The sequence below is a fragment of the Sceloporus occidentalis genome, unplaced genomic scaffold, assembly GCF_023333645.1.
Source record: "Sceloporus occidentalis isolate IW3139 unplaced genomic scaffold, rSceOcc1.0.p SCAF_126, whole genome shotgun sequence".
Taxonomy (NCBI): Eukaryota; Metazoa; Chordata; class Lepidosauria; order Squamata; family Phrynosomatidae; genus Sceloporus; species Sceloporus occidentalis.
In genome coordinates this window covers 2,285,632-2,309,808 of record NW_028317106.1, presented here as the reverse complement: position 1 = coordinate 2,309,808, position 24,177 = coordinate 2,285,632, and the positions used below count along the sequence as shown (strand labels likewise).

The 24,177-nt window shown below is 42.3% G+C and overlaps 1 protein-coding gene across 1 annotated transcript; it reads right to left on the bottom strand.

The window, feature by feature from the left end:
• Positions 1-9,075: 9,075 nt before the first annotated feature.
• On the bottom strand, positions 9,076-19,834 carry LOC149281954 (phosphoinositide 3-kinase regulatory subunit 5-like). The gene is made up of 18 exons (XM_089498848.1): positions 19,735-19,834; positions 17,955-18,055; positions 16,334-16,402; positions 15,654-15,792; positions 14,940-15,009; positions 14,078-14,252; positions 13,298-13,454; positions 12,701-12,784; positions 11,821-12,571; positions 11,461-11,617; positions 11,217-11,336; positions 10,916-11,032; positions 10,635-10,728; positions 10,167-10,243; positions 9,815-9,908; positions 9,592-9,674; positions 9,333-9,445; positions 9,076-9,217 (listed from the first exon to the last, which is right to left on the bottom strand). The coding sequence occupies exons 1-18, from the start codon at positions 19,832-19,834 to the stop codon at positions 9,076-9,078; spliced, it is 2,643 nt and encodes an 880-aa protein (XP_089354974.1).
• Positions 19,835-24,177: the final 4,343 nt, after the last annotated feature.

Here is a 24,177-nt window from a genome sequence, read left to right as displayed (position 1 = left end):
TTCCTTGCGCTATAAAACCAATCTTTCCGACCGTAATAAATTACCGAGCGAGGGGGGGGGGCGGCGAGAGATCTGCCAGAAGGCAGTCGTGCGCTGTATAGACACGTGGCAGGTATGTCAGCGGTGCCATAGTGGGAGTTTCTTTAAATTGCTATTTCCTGAGAGTTTGCAAAACATCCTCTGCCTCTGAACTTGGCCCGGGTATCCTGTTGTTTGGAGAAGAACGTATAATTGAGACTGGATCCCCCCACGTTCCGTATCTTCTTACAATACACTCAACGCAGATCTTACTTATTGGCTGTTAAGTGGGTATCTGGTCCTAAATCAGTCACAAGGTTTATCAAGCTTGCAACATTATAACCGTCAGAAGATAAAAAAAACACAGATTATCAGAAACGCGCGCAGCGGAACCAACGATATCCATGGCAACTGACGGAAAAGGTATTCCATTCGGAGGTATCCCACTTCCGCCACCATCTCCCACTTTCACCATGACCATTAAACATGTTTCTAGGCAGTCGTACCATAAATATATTCCTAAATTCCTAAATTCTCAGGGTTTTCTCGGCAGGCAATGAGCCTCCTGAGTGCTGGGATGAGTTTTAAAGGTGCTGTTCCACTTAGAGAAAATCTGAATTGTACTGTCTAGTGTGTTAAGTAAATAGACTCCAGCAGATCTGTCTTTTTTTTATTCTTTCCTGTGAAGGTAGAACCACGTAAAACATTGCAGAAACTTTTAAGAAGCTTGGTTGGCTTCCATGGCAGCAACCTATCAGTGCCTGCTGTCGTGTCACACGGGAATTACATGCTAGAAAACATATGGACGATGCAAACATTTTTATGCTAAATGAAGGAATTTCGATTAAACAATACCAGGAATGATGTTTGTAATGCTGAACTTTAAAAGTTTAAAAGGTTTAAAAGGTGTTCGGTTTGGACTAGGTGGAACAGCAGCTTTAATGCATTGCACAAGATTCTAGTTAAAGACCCCAGACAACGGCAAGATGGGAAAAGAGCAATCACCGCTCGACCCGGAAGGGGGAATAATTGTAGACAAGGGCTTAAAGATCCAAAGTTATTCTTCCGAGCTTTCCGCCGTTCACGCTAACACTTCTCTGTACTTAAGCGTTTCCGTCAGATTTCCCCCAAATGTATGTTGTAGGAGAAAATAGCAGGAGGTGAATGGAGAGACGCGTGTAACGAAGGTGGACGGGGGGGTGTCTAGAGGGGGCAAGATGATCCGTGGGGGTGATTGCAGAGTTGGAAAGTTCCACGTCTTACCTTTACGTTGTCTGAAGCCAAGCAAGCGCTCCGGGGCTGGAGGCGGGCAGGCAGTTCGTGGGTAGCGGGATCCAGGGATCCAGGCGAGGATTGTGCATCTGGTGCCGGGGTGACTCACTGGGGTGGGAATAAATGAGAGGGTTGTCTCCGGTTACACGGCACATAAAGGGCCTTTCACAGCCGTGATGAAGGGGATGGTGAACACGCAGCGTTTCTGGGCTGGTGACAAGCTGCGAGGAGCCGGGGCGGGTGCGGGATTCCTCCACATGCCTTATCCCATGTATCTCCCCGGGGGCTCGCGTTAACCCATCGCCTTCCACAGAGGTCGCCAACTCAACGGGATCGCTACGACAAGGGTCACGACTCCAGCTCTGAAGTGCTCTTCGCTCCATAACCAGGCTGGCACTTCACGCCGAGATGAAAGTTATTACATTTTTAATGGCTTCCGAGATCAATACCGCTCTGAAACAAGTCGGCGCATCAAACATTCATGAAGAACGCATCAGGCTTTACTTTCCATCAGCTTCGGCTGAAACCAGTAAACGAGGTCAACTTATAGCGCTTATACAATGATACCATGCCCGTATACCATTCACATTTATTCAGCGTACCTTCCAAGTGCCCTGTTTAGTTTACCAGTCCCTCTTTGGAGCCCAAATCCCTCTTAGCCCCATCCGGCCCCCGTCTAGTCGCCCGTTCCTCCTCCTCTAAAGACTCAAACCTTAATCAGTCGTTGGTCTCGTCTTAGATTCAGGAGCCGGATGTCTATCCCATGCATGTTTAATACCTCACTGTATTACCCTCTACCACTTCTGCTGGGAGGCTGCTCCACTTCTGCTGGAACGCCCATCACCCTAAAGTTGTTTGCTTAACAACTCCATCCTTTTCATTCCAAGGGATTCCATTACTAACAGAAGCTCGGAGAACGTAAGCACGGACATCTTACTCAATGGGGAAAGTCCCCAGCTTGTCATCACTTAGTGAATAACCTCCTTTAATCTAACAAAGAGCTGATTTTATTTCCGAAAAGTGAAAGTATACATCGTCGCCGTTTATTGGCGAGATTATTAAACAAAGCAAAGAGGGGGGGCAGCTACGCCGGAATAACGGAAACCGGAAGACTTACAGCTACGGAAAATGGGAGTTGGACTCCTAGAGGACCTAATCATAAGATGAGCTAAAAATGCACAGAAATGGTAAATTTTGGGGAAGTTATAAAAAAAAAATGAGTGCTAAACAACTTCTTTTCCCCCATTGTGAAACAATTAACCAATTACTAACTTTTCCTTTTTTTGTTTAATTTCACTTATTTTTATGATATTCAAATAAAACAGTCTACCCCCCCATAAACACGTGCCCCCCGTGCTTGATTTTTTTTTTGATTCTCCCAAAAAAACAGAATTTTCATCCCCTTTAGGCTGTAAAAAAATGGCAATTTTTAAGAATTAAAAAAAAAAAATGCATTATTATTAATGACTTTACGGGCAAACGAGATTTAAGATAGGTTTACAAAATGCGTAACCTTGGATTTATACAATAAAAAAAATTTTTTTACACCGTTTTCCCACTCATACGTTGCAAAAGTTACTCATTTTGCGTTTCTGGCCTCGAAATGGGGAAGTAAATTGAGAGTGACTTTCACACGGACATAAGAGACATCTGTATTAAGGTAAAATCAAGCTGTTCTGGGTGCAGAATGTCAGATTTTCGCCATTAAAGGCAATTATTATCATTGCTTATTTTATATAACGCTATCATATTCCGCAGCGTTGTACAACGGGCACAAAACAAGTAGTACACCGCGTACCAATTCAGACAAAAAAACGGCTCATTGGGGAGTGAACTGGGACCCATCATGCAGAGCCTGAGTAGTGAGTGCATTGAAAGTACTCCCAGCAGATGCAGTAATGGTAATGTTTAATGCACCTGATTCATTTATTAAGCTTGGTAAGGTAAAGATAACAGTAAACTTGTTAGAACCTCTGGATAAAACACCAACAAAACATCACATTTCCCCCCCAAAACAGCGGGGTACAGCTGCTAAAAATGCGTTTCTACGGGAGACCCCGCGGCTGATGAGTTAATTAGACACCAGAGCTGCTAATTTTAGTAAAGCGCTAACTATGGACCGCCTCGCATTGTTCGCGGAGAATCTATCGCGCACAAAATCATTCTCCATATACGAATACATATCCAGATGCATCGCTACGATCTATTAACCCTTTTTCTTCCAATAATCCAGTCCGGTTTTTAGATTGCAAGCTCTTGTGGACAGAAATATCCCCGTCGTTTCAACTGGTCAGTATATTTCAGCCATACTTTGTTTTTTCACCCCAAAATTTTGGGATTCAGGTATTCATGATAAATACAGTAAAACATTCTAGAAAGTATATCATTATTACCCGTTTATCGTTACTCCCCATGCTCCTAAACGCTGAAATCCTTCCCCAAAATAACTCTTTAATCGTGCAAACGTTTTATTTCGTTCATCATTTTTGCCGGGAACACCTATTTGTCATGTGACACAAAAGCAGGGTGTGGCTCTTAGAACAGACCCCCATTGATTGACAGGTGTCCCTAAAGCAGCAACCCAAATTTCCCACTAGTTCTGCCTCTCTGTTACTTCATGGAAAATCTGCAATTCTAATCGGATTTTGTTGGATCTTTGTAACAAAATAGGATTTTAAGTGAGAATCTGGCTACATCTCAAATGGAGTAGGTAAGTGGAACAGCCTCCTAGCAGAAGCGGTAGAGGCTCATACAGTGAGGCATTAGGGGCTGATCTTTCGGGAGATTCATTTTAGGACCTACCTGTTCCACGCCGGATCCGTTATCCCATGTTCTGTGTCTTCCACCCTCCCCGCGGGGGCCAACACGCTAACACGGGCGGCGTGAGGCACACACACAGGCACACGCCAACAAGAGTGCGCACCCACTGTGGGAAAAACATCTCACAACACAACGTGTGTGCAACGGGGGCCAGGAAGGAAAGAGTGCGGGGGGGGGGCAGGAAATCACATGAAAAAAATTAAAAATATCTCAACGCCAATTCATAAAAATAAGAACATTGTCGAGTGAGGAGAGCCAGAAAAAAGGCTCCTCTATCTACCCAGAAATGCTGCTTTTTTAGTCCACGAGCACAAAAAATGTGACTTTTAACCACGTGGCTCCCAGGACGGCAAAAAAACCTCTGTTCAAAATTTTTTTTGTATTACAAAATTTTTTTTTTTAGGATTAAAATCAATAAGAAAAAACGAGATTTCGCCTAAATTTTCGTATTATGCGCAAGAAAGCGTCAAATCTCCTGCTCATGACATCACAAAGCACCCGATGACTCTACTTTCTCAAACGTGACATCACAACTGTCCACAGAAACTCTGGAGCCGGTTCTTTCCTCCTTTCCCCGTTTTTAGAACATGGGCAGACATGTTCGCCAACCCCTGCCTTCCCTTCTAATTTACCTGCGTTTTGTTCCAGGTCGTTTTTGGCAATAATAATAATTGTGACTCTTCCGGTATTGTTACCTCTGCCACCTCTACTGGGGCACCACGCCATGTATCCATGGTAACTTATCTATGGTCATTAATAAGGAAGTAGCTCCAGTGAAAGAAAAGTCCCTTTTCTCATCGGTATAATCTCCATGTGGTTTATGTTCAAGTTCCCGTAACTGATCTCACTTATTGAAAAGGAAGTCAATGTTTCTTTGTTATATTTTAAAATAAAAATAAAGAGCTTATACCTTAACGACAAACCGTCGTTTATTGTCCCGGCGGTTGAGTGGCCTCCCTGGGCAAGTAGGCAACGAGGAACTGAGATGTAGGGGGGTTCTGATCGGTATTGTCAGGAATGTAAAGAGGGGCAAGAAACTCTTGTAATGAATGCCCCTCTGGCACCCCCCGGATGGAACTTCTGGTACTGGTTGTCGGATCTAGGGGATTGGGTTACGTTAAGGGTTACTACCCCACAAAACCACGCAGCTCTTCATCTGTGATAATGTGGGAAAATAGTTGGGCATAATAATAGAGGGGCCATTTTTGTATAAGTGCTTCAAGGGGCCCCGAAATCCTTAATCTGGCACCGTATCCCGCGAGATGCTGACGGGCAGACACGTAGAGCAGACTGACAGACACGACCGCGAACAGAGGGGTAATGTGATTCACACACACACCAAAAATATGAATTGGGGGCACGCTAAGGGAATGATATGAAGGGGAAATAATCCTGGGTGTAGAGATGGAGGGCAATGGAAATAATGATGGGGAGGAATATCATGATGACGGTGGGAGGTAAGAATATGGTGGTTGGAGGACATGACTTATGATGTGGGTGGGGGTGATGATGGTCAGGGGCAGCTCTACACTTACACATACACACGCACTCCCGAACACGGCACGTACACACACACATACAAACAGCTTACACTTACATACGTACATACACAGCCACTCCAACACTATTCACTTACACATACATACACACACACACCCTAACACCGTACACACACGCACCCTAACACGCAGATCTGTTACGTGCAAAAGGAGCATGTAGGAAGATAATTATCATGGTCCTGGGAAAACCAACCAGAGGTTGTGGCTTGTGGGGTTCGTCTTCCAGAAGAGCAAGTAGTGTATGTACCTGAATGTAGGGAATGAATCCGTGTGGCGGTAGATCATATTATAAATGCCATCGCAGGGACACACATTAAGGATCCTCGCCAAAGGCCAGCTCACTTTACCAGCCAAATATGTAACCTCTCGACTCCGCATTTAGAAATGACGCGATGTTTTGCTCAGAACTGACATTTGATGTCAATGCCCTGGAATAACGATCTTCCCAGAACCCTTGATTTCTTCTCATTAACCTTTTCTTTTTTGTCTCCCAATTTATCTCCCTATTTGTCTCCCTCTCGTACCCCTTGGTCTCCCCATCACCTTCTCTCTGCATTTCTCTTACTACCCCCTTGCGATGACGCTCCCCACCTCTCTGTCATGTGAATTTCTCCCTCAAGTCTCACTATATTCTATTATATAACTTCCTCTCTTGCCCCTCCACCATCTGCTTCGGTCTGCCTCTCTCCTCCATAATTCTCTCTATGTCCCGCTATACCTAAACCTCTTCCTTTCTCATCTTTCATCCACTGTACGCCCATCTCACCCTTTTCTCCCTTTATTATCACAATTCATTCTTTCTCCCCATGATCTCTCTATCATTCTCCTTTTAGTCCCTGTTGCTTGTTTTGCCTTCTCTTCTTTCCCTACTCTTCTCTCCTGGCCTTCACTCCATGTCCCATCACATCCATTCTCCCTCTGGTCTACTTTTCGATTACTTATTGTTTTATTTAAGAACTCTAGAAGCCTCGTAACCTCATAAACCCCTGTGTATTGTTTGTTACCATCACCTGCGGTTTACTTGCAGTAAGTTGGTTTCCTGCCAGCCCCCACGTTCTTGACACCTGTAAGCAGGGTCTGTTGTTGCTTCCCCTGTCGCTGTAGGGTTTGTCCGGCACGAACCTGTGCATTGTGTCCGTGGAGCTCTCCGCGCACCCGGTGTGTATGATTCAGTCCCTCTCTGCGTAAGCTAAACCAGCACACTCGGTAGGGTTGATCAGGAGCCGGGGAGGGTGGTGACCGGTGCAATTTGTGTACATGGGCTCAGAGCCAACTACCTCCGGAATGCAACAATGTAACAAGGCATTTCTCCATTCCGTACTGACGGAACTCGCCAAATTACTAAGTAGCGTATGGTCAATGTCCAAGTAGTAAAGGCGTAAAACCAAATATCCCCATTATTCAATTTTTTTGCAGCTTTGGAACCTTTAATTCCAGCCATGTTAGGAAAACTTCGAAATCGGAAACGGGAAGTAGATGCATGGATTAGCCGCCCAGCAGGAATGCAAACCCAATAAAATTTCAGCTGGCAAAGGCAGGTGTCGATGTAAAAATCCATCTTCATATCTTGATTCAGAATCCTGCGATCTAAGTTTAATATTTTCACCAGCCACCCAGTTAAATACAGTAAAAATTGTTACTCTACTGGAAAACACAATATCATAGAAACCAGTTTTCACGAAACAAGGGCGATGACGTAAGAAATGATTCACACGTGCCGACCTCATATAATCTCAAATATAGTTTATTTAAACCAACAGATTTGCAAATTATTATTTACAATTCCAATTTATCGAAATAATTTCCGTTCATTAATTAAATTAGCGCAACATTTACAAACTCAGGAGAGAAAATCATTTACATTTAAAGCTATAAAAATACAGGAACGTCAAATTCAAGGATTTCTTTTTTTCTCTATAAAACATCTGTACGATGGAATTCTAAATATTTTATCCACTTAAAATATGTAAACTCTGGGATTAAGCCTTTCCTGGAATGGGGGGGGGGCTGGAGACACCAGAGGGAGGGCAAAATAAAGAGAGGTAGGGTAAAGAGGGTTTATGCATCAAGCTTTAGGTAAATTGAGATATTAAACCTAACCACATACATTATGGATTATGAAGGACCATTTATGTGAATATTGAACAGAGTAAGTCTTTCAACAGGCGCCATCAAGGTCCAGCAAATTGACCTGGATTCTCTTTGGTACCAAATGGGTGACGGCGCATGGTGATAAGAAACATTATGCGATACCTTAATGCCTAGCTTACTGTACCAGACTTTTTACTATATCAACGGCTTGTTAAGACGGGATTCTTAACACCAAATAAAAAATCTAATTACCATCAGTTTGGTTGGTTTATTGGCTAAACCATGAGTTTGAAGGAGAGTTTTGTTGAGATGAAACATCTGACCTCACCATGTAGAACTCACGGTTAAATTGGGGAATTCATAAAAGGTTAAATGTTTGCAGGACCAACAATGGAGACTTTGACCGGCAAGAAGGACCATTGTTGGTCCTGCAAACATTTAACCTTTTATGAATTCCCCAATTTAACCGTGAGTTCTACATGGTGAGGTCAGATGTTTCATCTCAACAAAACTCTCCTTCAAACTCATGGTTTAGCCAATAAACCAACCAAACTGATGGTAATTTGATTTTTTATTTGGTGTTAAGAATCCCGTCTTAACAAGCCGTTGATATAGTAAAAAGTCTGGTACAGAAAGCTAGGCATGAAAGTATCGCATAATGTTTCTTATCACCATGCGCCTTCACCCATTTGGTACCAAAGAGAATCCAGGTCAACTTGCTAGACCTTGATGGTGCCTGTTGAAAGACTTACTCTGTTCAATATTCACATAAATGGCCGCAGGCTGATGAACACCTTGGATAAAAATAAATAGCGTTTTCACCTCTTTATCGAAAGCAGGAAGTTTTAGAAGTTTGACATAGTGCAACATTGTGACAACGGCCAAAAACACTGTACAAAAAAAAAAAAAATACATAGATTTTCAACACGCTTACAGCAATTTTATCAGTGCTGTAATTTAACCAATCACAAGACATTGGTAGAAGTGCATTCTTCTTTCAGCAATAGCATCATTATATCAATACCCAGGGTTGGAAATTACCACTTGGCTGATGGAAAAGAATACAGAATCCTTTAAAAGACTACAATGCAAATTATCCATGGCGTCCATTTTATCCAAGACACTTTGACGATTGCATATAGGTGATCACCGTGTTTTCTTCTGCTCGCGCTCCACCCAGTGTCTTTAATTATCATGCCTTCTGAGTGCGAAGGTCGTACCATGGCACCGGAAGCCTAGTTTGTGGCTTGGAAACCAAAAAGAAAGATGTTATGGAACATAAAAGAGACCTTGGTGCATCATGGCCTTGGTTCTTCTAGATCTGAGTCCCACTGAATGAAGCAATCGGCAGACAGAGCAGGGAGCAGAACTGATCATGGGACGCTGGAGACCACGGCAGCTTCTTGGTTCTGCTGACGTCCCTGCTTCCTGGTTTGTAACACGGTGAAACTTCACACCTGGTTGGAAAAAGATGACAATCTTTTAGGGCCAACCTTTTAAACAATCTGAAACTACTCTACCACCACGAACAATACTCTTTACCAAAATGTAGGAAGAAGAGATCTTTCTTACTTTATGACTCGTTGGAGGATTTTGCGCTCATCTTGGTCCAAGCATAAAGGGAAGGTTCCACCGTTTTGGGCGATTATCTGAGCTTTATCCACTTTGATTTGAGAAATGCTTATCTAATGGGAAGGAGAATGAAGAAAAAAAACTCATTTTCTTGATCCATTTACTGAATGTCGAAGAGTCTGATTCTGAATTTTAGAAGATGCCACCAACTGGGCCATTTGTCCATGATACCTGACTTATTTGCTAGTGAGCTTCTTACCTGGTTAAAGCTTTGCTTGGTCTTTGAGTTCTGCCTTTTAACAACTTCCCTCACGGTTAGATCCAAGCACTCCATTTTGGTATCTAAACAGAAGCACATTATTAAAAAATACAACACAATACAATTTTTTTTTTTTAGAACTTATGTATGTTTTGTGTATTTTATACAGCATCTAAAAAAAAAAAGCGAATGAATGAATATAATCATGAGATTGGCTACATACCCAGCTCTTCGTAGGTCTTGCAGGCTTTTCTGAAGCTGATTGACGTACAAACCTTCTCCCCATTATTCCACCGGCTTCGACCACTGACTGCTGACTGGAAACATCATAGAGAAAATGATCGCTACGTAAATTCCCTGAAGAATTCCTAAGAATCAGCGGTCAAACGTCTGTTAACATGGCCACTGTTCCAGGAAAACTCTGGCTAATTTGGACTATGTGCCAGTCTGTGTTATGTTTTAATACTATCATATTCTTAATAGATACAAGCATTCTTTAATTTTATAATGAATTACAGAGGAACTCATTAGCTGTCATACTCAAAGTCTTACCCTTTGAAACCTCAGATCCTCACCTTGCTATATACAATTTGTAGTGTAAATGGGATGACTTCACGGTCTCCGTCGATACCAAACCTCTTGCAGCCGGGACCTATAAGGAGAAAGCTAATTTTAGGACTCAATGCCTCTGCTTTGTATAAATGCTTCATACCTTTCATTTTGCTCAAGAGAGGCTCAAATGGAGACTAAACTTGCGGCATTCATGGCGTGAAAACAAGCTGGATCTCGTGAGACTATGCCGTGGTTTACAATTCTTTACTGGCTGTAAGCTTGTTTACTTGGGCCCTTGTTTTGCCGAGATGTTCCCTTTCGGTCATTTGAATGATTGATGTAGAATTTGCAATCTAATTTCATCACCAGGATGGAAACCTCTAAATGAATATGTTCGTAAGCTCTTCCGTATAGCGGCTGCTCTGTGTGTGATAGAATAGTGCGATACTTTCATTGATTGCTAAAAAAAAGTGCACCTCTGCTCCTCATACCTGATGCTCTAATTGCCCTCAGGGCTGCTGAATGCCCCAGCTCCAGAGACTGGATAAAGACTTCTGTCTGTTTCATGCCTCCATGGAATGTGATCTAGAAAACAGAGATATTCAGCAAAGTCTGGCCACATAGACCTTCCGAACATGTGGTCCCTTTTTTCTCATACAAGAAACAGCACACAGGTTAATTAATTCCAGTGTTATTTTGTCCCCTTGGGGTATTAGATGCTGCCAAACCCTCACCCAAGAAAAAAAGAATTCTGGATATAATTCACCCTTACCTCAGCCTGGTATAGCTGCAAAAGCATGGAGCGGGTAGCGAAGCGACAGTAGTACAGTAACATGTCGGCCAGGATAAGCGATTTGCATTCTTCACGATTGTTTTCATGTTTGGATGACTGCTGGGGAAGAGTCATTAAAGCAGGTTAACCGTCAGAACGCGAAAAGAGGTTCCAGCACCAAGTTATGGGTTGTTTATAACATATTTAGAACACAAAGAAACATTTGGGATTTCAAGCCTTGACCCCACTTAGGAAAATCAGGCTTTGCCAACTGACACTGGGACGTATTCCCTTTGCATACCTGGCAGAGGACGGGGCTTGAAAGGTCCATCAGACCTTGGATGTTGCGCTGGTACCAGGGATCCATCATGCTGATGTAGTGAGAGATATCGTTAGTGCTTTCTTCGTTTCCATTGACATCCTAAAACAGATACATGGCGTTTTGTTACAAAGCCTACCCTTCTGTATCGCATGACATCATATCGCAAGTATTCATGGAATGTCGGTGAAAAAAAGTGGATTGTGGATTATTTTAATAGTGTCACCTCTATAGAGGACAGTCTCGTCTGAATGGGAGACTTTAGGGGCGATTCGGGGCAGGTCAGTGGTGTAGATGGAGAGGAACGGCTCCTCTTCACAGGGATGTAGTATAACTGGAGCTTGAAAAACCTCGTTAAGAAAGGGCAATTACTTTCTTTCATCCTGGGAAAAGAGAAAACGATAGAAAGCTCGGTGTCAGATTCGTATCTACATGTCAGGGTTGTATATTAGAACACTCATCAGCCAATGGCAACTCCATCTTCCTTAGTCCTATCTTGTGATATGGATACCGTATACATTATATTGCGTACACATAATTACGTGAACCAACTTGAAGTTCACCAAAAAAGGATTACCATAATCACCTGAGGTTGCTATATGCTCTAGCGAGTTTTCCAGAGATCCTGTCTGACCCAAATACGACAACCCTCAGAGTTGACGTTTTGATGTCTTCGTCACAACTCAAAAATGGCCTCTTCTTCAAAGACACATTTTGGTTCTGCAAAGCATCGAAGAACTGGGCAGTGAGGGCGTGCTGAGGGAGGGACTGAGACCTCTTTGACCGAGCAGGGACTCTTCTCACTTGAGGGGTGTACAAGCTGCCAGCCCGACGCAATGGTAAAGTCTGCTGCAAGGAGGGAAAGGGGCTAAACAGAGCATGCGAGGAGCAGGGAGGGAGGTCCGACTTGAATTTGCTCTTGGTTTGGTGATTTTTTGATTTAAAGAACTGGTACAGTTTCTTTTTAAACTTGTGGTTGAGTCTCTCCTCGCGGTATTCTGTCTTTTCTGGATATTCCTGGGAGCTCTCGTCGCTGTCTTCCACGTATCCGCTGTCCACACAGCTGGAAAGACTTGAAACAAAGGAGACGGAATGATGGCTTATGGAGGACATGGGGTCATCCTCCTTCAAGTCGTTAGGCGTGTCCCAATAGACATAACGTCTATAAAGGTTCGAGAACACAGAATCCCGATGAGAGCCACTATCATCGATTTCTTCTTCTTCATCAACATTACCATCATCTTCTTCTTCCTCCTCTTCCTCCTTCACATTGCTCCTCGGAGACACCACCATCGGTTTAAGAGCCTCCTCGTTATGCAGGATCTTATTAAGTACATCTGGCCAAACATAATAGAAATAAAAACATTAGTCTACCTACTTTTTAGTGAGTCCTTTTGGGACATTTTGCTGCAACCAAGTAATGCCAATTCAGTCACCTTACAATCTATCCACTGTAGGTTTCTTACCAAAGTTGTCCTGATCCCATGTGTATGTGTAGCACTTAGCGACCGGCAATGGGATGGTTTGGAATTTGGCTTCAGAGCTGGTCCCTGGTTAGAAAACAAAGTATAAATCCAATAAAAATTCAGAGTAAAATAACCCCAGTAGAAGCACCAAAATCTTCTATGGACAATACCGCCCCCTGGTGGCTGTAAGTGTAATATTACTGAACCAATAGTAAATGTTCTGCAGTGATATCAGGGTATTTAGTTTTTATTCAACTGGGAGCACTGGATTTAGCAAGGGCTTTAAGATGGCCCATCTCATGTCTAATATTTGACTTGCTATGGGTGTTCCATTCTTTGGCCAAAGATTCTAAGGAGTTACAATGTGACCATTTTCTCACCCCACATTCTCTGCTGCATTCAATTTCCACGCAGTAAAGGCAAAAGACCATTAAGAATACTAAGTAGCGACCGAGCTGGTGACATTATAAAGTATTTATTGCATAAGTGGACACCAGATAGATTTACCGTATCCTCCACCCAAGCATCTAGCTTCTATATGAAAACAGAATGGAGCAGAAAAAAAAGATTAAGTGGATTCTGTTTCCTTCTAAATACCTGTATTGCCTTCCAGAATTTTGGCCTGTTCTCCGATAGCTATCAGCTTGCCTTGAAGCCCATCTCTCTCTGTCCAGTTTTCGGTGGTCTCTGCCGCAGACTCCAACACTTCCGTCAAATCGGAATAGAGAGTTTGTAACTCCTCTAATTTTTTTGACTGCAAGCGAATAGTAGAACCAAATTTCCGATTAAATGAGTTGTTGGTCTGATCAGCTCGATTATTGAACCAATAACTTTTAATGTGTTTTAATTATTTAAGGGTATTTGATTTTATAACCCTTTGTTTTTTTTTACAATGTAAGAGTCTATGAGTTCGTAATTTCTTGGGCATTGAAGTCAATACAATGTGCAAGTACAGAAACCACAAACAGAAGGCTGTAAGAGTAGAGGTTTATTTTTCTTCCATTCCATGCTAATGTGAGATAAGGGGCACCCTTGCCTTGTTCCACTCCAACCAATTATGGTTTTAAAATATATATATATATTTTTTTTTATATTTTGCTGGATTTACATTGAGTTTATATTGTTAATAGTGTATGGTTGACACAAAGCTGTGAGAATTTTTCTCCCATGGGAGCTTTCATGAACTCCTACAGATGCCTACTTAAGTAGCTTAAAACATCTGCTTGCTGATATCATGACACATGGGATGACTCTTATTTACTTCCTAAAAAGCCACGTGCAGCAAAAAGTAATTGCAATGAGGCACGCAACTATTTTCCAGTGAAGGTTTACCAGCACATGAAGTCATGATCTTTGAAGAGCAGTGGAGATACTCACTTTGAGAGCATTTCCCAGTTTCGCAATGTCACAGGCCAGTCCCAGGTTGGCTTGGTACATGTGCTGGATCAGGGAGATATAAAGCTCGGACGGGGATTGCTCTGCTCTGCTCAGATGCTCTGTAACCGAAAGGAAGTCTTTGGGAAGCTCTGCAGGGTTCACCAACAGCACCGTGCTAAAAGAAGCGAGAAGATAAAACATTAAGAAATATCTCGCTGTGGAGGAAACTTTATTCTTCTTCCAGAAATGAATGTTCTAAATTCTAGAATATAATTTTTTTACGATATAGATACATATACACGCGGAAAGGCAACAGTGAGATACCTCTAAGGATCATTGAAGCCTGTAGTTCATCTTAACTCCAGTAGATGGCGGCGTTCAGCTATGAACCACCAAATACCACACCTACAATTTTATCATGTTATCCGCTCTTCCTCTCGATCACCTAGAATTCTATAAATAATATTATACTCATTGTGAACATTAGAATGCTTTCATCCGACTAACGCATAAAATACCTAAATGGAAAATTTCCCCGATAAGGAACAGAATTGCCCCAGGAAAGGGGCATTTTGTCATCAAAACAAATTTGCTCCAAATATTGTGGAGAAAAGCATGGTGGGCTATAATAAAAAATCTTTATGTCCGGTAGGGTGCTTTACATCAGCTCTGCTGGAAATGTATTCCGTATATCTACTCCCACTGGAATGGTACGGTGATTTTTAAGCAGACTAGGTGGGCCGATTGGTTCTCCTCTCCCGTCAGATTCTACATATTTAAGTTCTATTTATTACGTTTAAAAGGAACGGCTTCAGCTGGATATGGAGCTTCATCTCATTCTTCCTTGTGTGTTTATACTCACATGGTGCTGGAGCTGCAGGGACTGGTCAGAAGACCCTGCTCAGCTCTCACCAAACGCTGGAAGGAGATTCCTAGAAACAAAAATATTGAAATCAGCTGGAAATTCTGAGCTTCGATTCGTGGATTCATCGACTCCAGGTTTCTAAACAGTTGTGCGTGTTGGGATCGGTCGCCGACCAATGGAAGTTTGAGCACCGCTTTCTACTGTTTTTTTGGAATAACAGGACATTGTGATGCTTATGGGCACCCACAGATGTTTGGCCAATGAATGGGACTCATCTAGTATTACTTTGACAAGTATTTTTTTTCCTCGCTTTTATGCCATTATCATTTTACTTTTATACATTAGGGCTCCCTGGACAACACTCCTTTACACCCCCCATTAAACCAATTAATGAAGCAGAAACCCAATCACAGATGTCACATCATTATATTTCTGTTGAGTGTAGAGTAGCATAGTTTTCAGTTTCATATTTCTGACGCTTTGCATAAAAACCTAAATTTTTGTCATTTTTATTCCCGGAATGGATTTCTCCATCTGGTTGGGTTTCGATTCTTAATCTCCTCAACCCTCCTTGAGACATCTTGAGTTTCGCTATACCACGTGCAACAGCGAGAACAATAGCCCCGGCAGAGACTGCATCATATTATTCTTTACGAGAAACGACCTCCACGCTCAACGAAGTGAAATGCACAGGGATGGCCCTTGGGGTACCTGGAGCTTTTTGTTCCTCGGCAATAAAGCTGAGCATCTCCTGGTAGACGTCGCAATACGGGGTGGGCCAGGTGAGAAAACCGTGGAACGTCTCGAAGGCTTTGCTGAGAAGGTCGCATTCTGGGGGGATATACGGAGCCTACAAAGGGGGTGAAATGGTTACTTGGACGATCCCTGGCAATTAAAATACCGATGACAGGTCGGAATACGGACTTTTTAGCATTTTTATTGTCACATGCCATTTTTTTCACATTTTCAAGTTAATTTCAGTACAGGAACCTAGGCTCTTATTTAATTTGTGGATTAACATTTGGCCGCTTTCACTTCTCCATTATTGAAACACCCGTCCATTGTCTGAGAAGTTCCCGAATTAAAGCTCTTTCAGTCTAACCTTAACGTTGCACGCTACAAAAAACAACAAAATAAGCTGAATATCTTCTTTGTGGTGCGGATGCGCTGTGACTGTATTAGATATTTGCCCCGTACAAAGTGATTTAAACCAAGGCAGCTATCCCTCCGTACATCCCTAGGAAGAAAACCTGGGATGGTGGGATTCATAAGTTGTATTATGCCATTGTACAGCTCGACAGACTATGATGGCGCTATATAAATCAATAAAGAACAAAGGCTCCTTTCTAGGTAACAAAGTAATATGGAAGAGTCCAATCTTCTTTACTTACACGAAGGACCGCAAAGTAAAATATCACGGCCAGTGGGGTAAGAAGGTCATAGTCGCAATTCTCTTGAACCTGGGTAAATAAACAGGGAAATATGTACCGATTCCAGGATTTCTTACACATATAAACTTAAGTTATGAGAACACTGGTTAGGTGCGCCCGCTCTAGGGGTATGTGTTGGAGTAGAATCCAAACCACGTATATTTTTTTGCCCATTTAGGGGTATTTTGTGTAAATTGCTTGCCAAAGAGAAAACGTATTGACCCCGCGGTGCATCTGTTGACCTGTTGCCTACCTATTAATTAACGATGAATGGTTGAGGGTTCTATTGATCATCTGCAGAACCTGGAAGGTTTTATTGTTTGTAAAAAGTCTTATCTTATCTCAAAAGGGCTATCAAATGCTCTTAACTCTTCTACCGAGATGTAATTTTTAGCCTGGTTCCTACAATATCTCCACGTTCTAATTGCATCCTCTTCCTCTCTTCCATTGTTCCTAATCAAATGAATTGAGGTTTCGAAGCGCGATATTTTGAGCTGTTGACCAGCGCATGGGCCGAGGCGCTAATCAGCCAGGATCCCGTGGGTATACTCAGCCTGCGGACCTTCGAAGGTCCGTTCAGGTCAAGTGCCGTTGATAAATTATGTTCATGAAGTGTGAGTTTGGGAACAAAAGTCTCCTTCCTGCCGTAGCCCTTTCTGTGCTATTGTTTGGTGGCCCAGACCTGCTAAAAAGTATAAACTGAGGAAGCGGGACACTTTACGCCGTCTTCAGCTTCTATTCAGGCCGCAGATGTCACCGGGACGTCCTTTCCCGTCCCATACAGGTTCCCACCAAACTCAAGGGATGTCCAGCACCTGACACGCCAACAGCTGTGTGTCCATAAACACTCAGCAGCCACGTTACGGCAGTATAACGGATATAATTGGGAGAGGAAACCCTAAACGACGCGTCAAAACTAATAGAGAAAAAAAATAAACATGTCTTATCGAATGGAAGCGTTACGTCTACCCGGAATTAATAAAACTCTGCATGGAATTATCTTTTAGGAGGTCCCCGTGATAGTTTGAGGATTTTCGGTGGAGGGTGAAATGTTGACTACACTTGGTCTGGATGCGATTGTGAAGCGTTACCAATAACATTCTACCAGGATAATCCATGTCTAATTTAATCATCGGTCAAGGATTATAATCCTGCAAGAATATCAAGTTTAATTGGAAGTCTAAGAAATAGGAACTGGGATTTCTCGCCTGTAACTGCAAGATGGGGGTTTTGTTCTGCTTTGGATCTCCAAACAAAACCAAAACCCGTGCGTTTAGAGAAGAGAAAATGGATGCTCGTCTAAGGTTTTCTGGAAATGAGAATGAAGGTCGTTAGTTTCTGTTGTTCAGTGTTACGATGTAGCATGAACGTCTGACCTATACCGTCATGCAGTATCTTGCTCTAAACATTCTAAGACGCGCCGAATAGCTTTCCTGACAATGTCTATGGAAGAAACCTTTTGGGGAACCCACTTTTTTGGGGATAAGCAAAGAGCTCAACGTGGGAATTCCTAGAAGGAAAACTAGACAATAAGTTGAATTGGATCAACAATACGTTGAATGATGTCTTTTCTCCCACTTACTTCTCTGGTCTTTTCAAGGATTTTCTCTGCCAGAAAAATATAATTGACGGCGTCCCGGCTCACAAGCTCCTCCAGGCTCCAGTAGTTCAGGCACAGCCCGGCTGTAAGGCATAAGGAGGAGATGAGTGACAGTAGAGTGAAGACCCTCCATGGGTGTGAAGACCCTCCTCTGAGGGTTATTGATCGACTACCTGGTTCCTCAACTGCGTTTGGATAACGTGAACCGACCCCACTCTAAACATAAAGCCAAGATTAAAGGAATAAACAGGTGCAATAGATGATTCTTAAATAATCGTTTGCAATTTTACAGTTAAATTGATTGTAAGCTCCCAAGACAAGTGTCCTTTTCTCCTTCTGTCTTAATGTATGTTAATCTTACTGTAATAGAGCTGTGGAATCTGCTCTATAAATTAATATAACAAATATCTTATTTCACTTTCCAAAAGGAACCTGTGTTTCATTCAGGGTTATTACCAAATACATAAAAAATCACCAATAGTTGGTAAAGGGAACCAATCCTATTATACATAAATATAAAAGATATTATACATATGATAATAAACATATTGTAATATATAATTGTAATATTTAAAATAAATATAATATATATTATACACATAGTAAAGTACATATTGTAATATATAAATATAATATCTAAAAAAAGGATAATAGATAGTATACATGTAATAAAATACATATTTAATATATATAAAATAAGTATAATAGTATACATGTAATAAAATACATATTGTAATATATAAATATAATTAATATATATAAAATAAGTATAATAGATGGTATACATATAATAAAATACATATTGTAATATATAATATATAAAATAAGTATAATAGATAGTATACATGTAATAAAATACATATTGTAATGTGTACAAACATATGTAATGTGTATAATAATACATATAATAAAACAGTAAAATGTATCATTGGGTTTTTAATTTTTGTGATTATTTAACATTTTTTTTATGCTTTGTCTAAATATTGCCTCAAAATTCTGTACAAAGCCTAGGCAAAGCGTGAAATAATATTTACACGTTGCCGCTTGCTGGAAACAGCCAGGATTACTTTGCACGTATAATATATTTCTGCCATCTGTATATATTCATTACTTAATAGGCCAGTCCGTACACTTAATCTTTTTTACGTGGTTGAACAACGTGCAGCATGGAGGAAAGGTACACGGTTGAGCCTTGCAGCACAGGCGGTAAGATAAATCTAATATGTACTCTCTTCAGAGAGGTAGTTCCATGAAAGCACTACTGTTTTCTGTTATGCAGCACGATAGCCGGGGCAAGTACAGAGTTAATGAAGCTTTTTGCTTATGCTTTTGGCCGAATTAAATACTTCCTTATCCAGACTGAAATAGCCAGACAAACACAACCTTAATTTCACTTCCTTCCTGCAAACCGAATTACAGATGCACAGAACGCGTTTGCCGTGCGTTTCCCCCTCCATTCACCAATATGAGTTCTACGGCACCGCAGCAGGCGAGTGACCTCGCACTCAACGAGCACTGGCTTCGCTGTCCGGCAGCTGGGGCTCGGAGCGTGTCAGACACCTTAACACGCGAATATTCATCACATGGTTATTTTTTATTCCATGAACACCCATATTAAACTATCAGAAACCAAAAGACACCACGTAGGAAGTTTGGTTTTCTTGTACTTAAAAGAGGAAGTGCAATGGCGGATCTACATACAAACTCAAGATTAGGGGAAAAAACATAGATTTGCCGGTTTCACGGGGGCGCGTATCCTTACCTGTCCAGGTAGGTGTGGAGCCATCCGCCCGGCTGAGTCCGTGCAGACACCTCTCCAAAGCGTGCTGAATTCTGTCCTCTGTGCACGTAGTATTCTGCATTTTAAGGCATGACCTGCAGAACAGGGACCTTGAGTGAGACACACACATCCATATCCTGCCTGCACAATGACATCACATCTCAACATACTTGCATCATCAGTAAAGCCCCTAAAGTAACAGTGCCACAGAGGGTTAATTTTACAGTGCATGTGCAGTGCTCCACAGGAACAGGAGCGGAATCTCTCCTAGATGGACATGTGCCATCAAGTGCACATGGTCGGTGGAGAACATGAGTAAGTCCTCTTTGAGTTGGGTTAAGTGAGGTTTATGTGGGATACAAAAAACATGAGCACAGCCTAAAGACATATTGTGTTACCACAAGAGGAAGGTGATGTTGAAATACAGGTGATGATGTAATAAGGGACTGCACCCCATGCGTATGAATCAAGGACCTGTAACCTAACAAGTATACAACGGCATTAAGAAGTTCAAAAACGTGCCATCTTGTGGAGTCAGTAGAACCTTGGCTCCACAAGGAGGTTGAGAAATGTTTCGGCAGGTATGTATCCATCTTTCTGAGCCCCAGAGACACTGCTGGTTTCCGAGGATGATGAGCATTTCAGTCATTTGAAAAAAATGCTTTTATACCTTGGCTCCTAAAATGGTTTCCACTTGAACATAGTTGGTCTTGATATTTAGGACCATGCGTGATCGATCCAAAAAGAGGAGGTAAGGGGGAACATCCAGAGGATTCTACATCGAGTTCTCCAAAATGTTACTAATATGTAAAGAAGCCAAGATCTGCCCAGACCAAAAGTGTAAAACCTACAATGATCTGAATGTCACGGCATCTGCTGCGTGGACCCAGGAGTTAGACTAAGGAGATATCCGCCAGCCTGTCGAAGCTGAGTTTCAGGCTTAAAACCACGTTGAAGCTTCACTCATCCTGTTTAGCTTTGTGGCTCAGGTTTACTTGGGGAGGGGTGCTTGAGGCTCAGAGATACGGAGTTTTCTATCTGTGCAACAATAAATATTTGCACAGAAGATCAAAGGTATGAAGCCAGGAAATAACACCGCCTAGGTATTCATGATTTAACCTCAAAAATACAATCTGAAGATCTTATCCGTTTGCATGCGTCTTTTTTTTTGGCTGTGCAGTGAGGTCGCTGTGAGTTATCTTCTAAAAAAAAGAAAGCCCAATGCAACCATACTAGAACCTAATATATGTTAAAACACGAGAGACGGGTACAAATGCTCTCCAGGAATCAACGTTCCGGCGGGAGAGGAAAAGTAGCAAGATATTTGTAAATGTAAAGGCAAGAACATTTGGCGTGTCATCCTTCACTAGATAGTACAACCTCTGTGGGTATCAGATATATCCGTTCTTTTCAATTTACGAAGGCAAACTTTGAGCTCGCTGTACTGTAGGGCGGGAGAACGTCATATGATAACGTGCTTGTATCCCTTCTTGATTTCACAAATGTGACGCCAGACAAAGGAACCCTCTATTGGCGCTACTCCCAAAAACAAAAAGTTGCATTATGGCCATAAAAGTTCTTCTCCCATGGCTGGAGCTTAATAAAATTTTTCGATGTTTCCATTTTCTTCCAACCCAACCAAACCCAACCCAAGAGTTCTCCAGAAACCATCTCCTTGCTTCTAATTTCTCCCCTCACTCCTCCACCGATTGGCCCTCTCCCTTTCAACCCCCTACCTTCAACGACATCCTCTCCCCACCCCAGTATTTGCTATCACACATACTTTCAAGAACTGAGGTTTCCTGTTCTGTGTAAATCACACTCCAGTTCGAAGAAAACATCCGATTGTGGAGTTTGGTGAAGATGAGTTAAATTGAGGCCAGAAGACTATTTATTTTTACGTTTCTTTTTTTTTCTTGGAGGGGGGGGTAATTTGATAAATTCTCACACCCTTGAAAATTGTTGTCCAGTTTAGTTGACATTCTATAAAGTGTTAAGAGAGCTGCCAGAGCAAACGAGATGCTAGCAAACAGGTGGACTAAACTACTAAGTGCCGTATTTGGTTAAGATGGATTGGTGAAGTTGGAGGGTCGTCCCTAAAGACCAAAGAATTGTCCGTTTCAGAAAATTACAGAAGTGACAAATCTGCTTTTATGATATCCAACTATAAATATATCACAAGAGGAACGACAAACAAAAAAAACCCAAATGCCCATGAGGACGACCACTTCCTTGCATGCCCTCGCCCGTTATATGTGAAGTACAGGGAGGCTGTCACCCTGGAAGACGATTATTATAAATACATCATTTGCTAATATTTGGATTCCCAGATGTCTTGTTAGAATTGAACGCTTGCTGGATTCTTTTTTGTTTCCATTATTAATTACAGACTTTCCAGTGATTTGCATCTGTGGAGAGCTCTAGTTGATGATGTTGCTTTTCAGTTGAAACCTGATAGTCTCGAGATGTGGCAGCTTTCTGGCCTAAGAACACAGGAAATATTCATTAAAAAAAAAAAAACCCAGCCTGTCACCTGAAAGGAACTTTACATTAATCAGTGGACCAAGAAAAATGGCTGAACAAAGGATCCACACTTATATTCCAAGATGGTCAACTGCTCTTAGGACACGCTCTCTTATTTCAAAAGATTTTCCGTCCAGCTACTTTTTTCTGGACCCCAATGGCTGCTTCTTTCGCTAAGTATTTGTAATTGTTTTCACGAAGGACTCAAAACAGAAGTATAGATCGAGATTCTCCAACATTCCAAGAAAGGTAGACTTACTTAAAGCTAACAATATCGTTTCTCTCTGAGCATTCTGTCTAGGCTTCAGGTGGGCCAAATGATGGGATCTGGTAAAGCTTGTGGAAAAGCCCACTTTGCCCATGTTAGGGTCATCGTCTGACAGCAGGAAAGCAGATGTTCTGGCATTAAATTATATATCCGTCTATCTGTATGTATATATATTTATATGTTGCAATCCTGACTCACATGCTTGTGACTGGGTCAGAGTAACATCATCCAGCTGAGTTTGCAAGTTCATTTTTAGTCTCAATGGTAGAACGAAAGAGTTGCAGGTGGTGGAGTTGGGTTGGGGGACACTGTTTGGGTTGGGGCACTGAGCGTTCGTCGCATGGAGATGATGGAAGGAAGCAGGCGCAGCTTCTTTACTGCGTTGTTGGGTTGGGAGGTTTTATGCAGGCCATCAATCCCACCGAGTGAGGAGTCCATGTGAGGAGCCGTATTCCAGCATGAAAGTCACCGCATTTTTGTAGGTATTAGCGCTCCCTTGTCCTTTGACCACCTGGATGACCCCATCGACTAGACAAGATTTGGATTGAGAGGAGGTCGGAATTAGAGGAGGTCCCCCGAAATGTCCACATTCTACTTTTGAGACATGGTGAAGCCCAGCAAAGAGAGCGAGGAGATAGCGATCATCAGGAGATGCCGCTGATTATAAGAAGCAAGGGCATTACCAGAACATTTTATGACCTTGTAACCTTTTATTTAGGGGCAGTAAGGGCAGGAGTTATAGGCAGCGGTTGCAGGGGCAGTATGGGGAAGGGTTCTAGGGTAAATTCTGCCCTGGACCCATTAATGGTCCTAATTTTCACCTATTTCCCAGTACAGGGGCCACCTCAGCAGGTGCGATCTTGTCGGGAATAGGATCCCAGTGTCGATGGTCATGCTCCAGGTATTTGAATATCTCCGTTATGTTTTTCTCCGGTACCCGCCATGCAAATAGCTTTTTTGTATGATGGCTTTACTGGTCGGCAACTTCTGCTTTTTCCACAATAAACTTGTCACGTCTACAATACACGGGAAGCCTCGGCATGACACACGAAGCCAGGGGTGAGGGGGGGTTGGAAGCCATGTCTGAAATACAGACGGAATCCTTAATTCTAATGCGCCACAAGAACATTCCGACGGTTCCCATGGTGACCGCTCCAAGCCTAGAACCCTAAAATCTTTTTACACACATTAAGAGAAAACACGTCAACGTTAATCACATACAGGATGAGAATAACCCCATAGAAACAATAATACGTCCTTTTAGAATTACAAGATGGCGGCATTAAGGTCCCTTTAACTGTAGGTCCCAGACGCTGCAGTATTTCAGGCCAGAAACCCTTATCAGTTACCCCAAAGGGCAAATCCAAGGTGATCCCCAGGGCAAGTATAATACAACCACCCCAATGGAGCGGCAGAATCCAGGGGCCAACCGCAGCCCTTGCGACTTTGTGATCTGCCCCATGACAGTAAAATCATCTGAAGGGGCAACGGATCGCAAGAGAAACTTCACCGACGCCACTTTCGCAAAACCGTGACTTCCTCTTGTTCGTATTCCGTTGCTGCCATCAACCACAAGCCTTGGCGCGCGCCCCGCGCAGATACGGAAATAGGATTCCTGCAGCTGGGTCTCCATG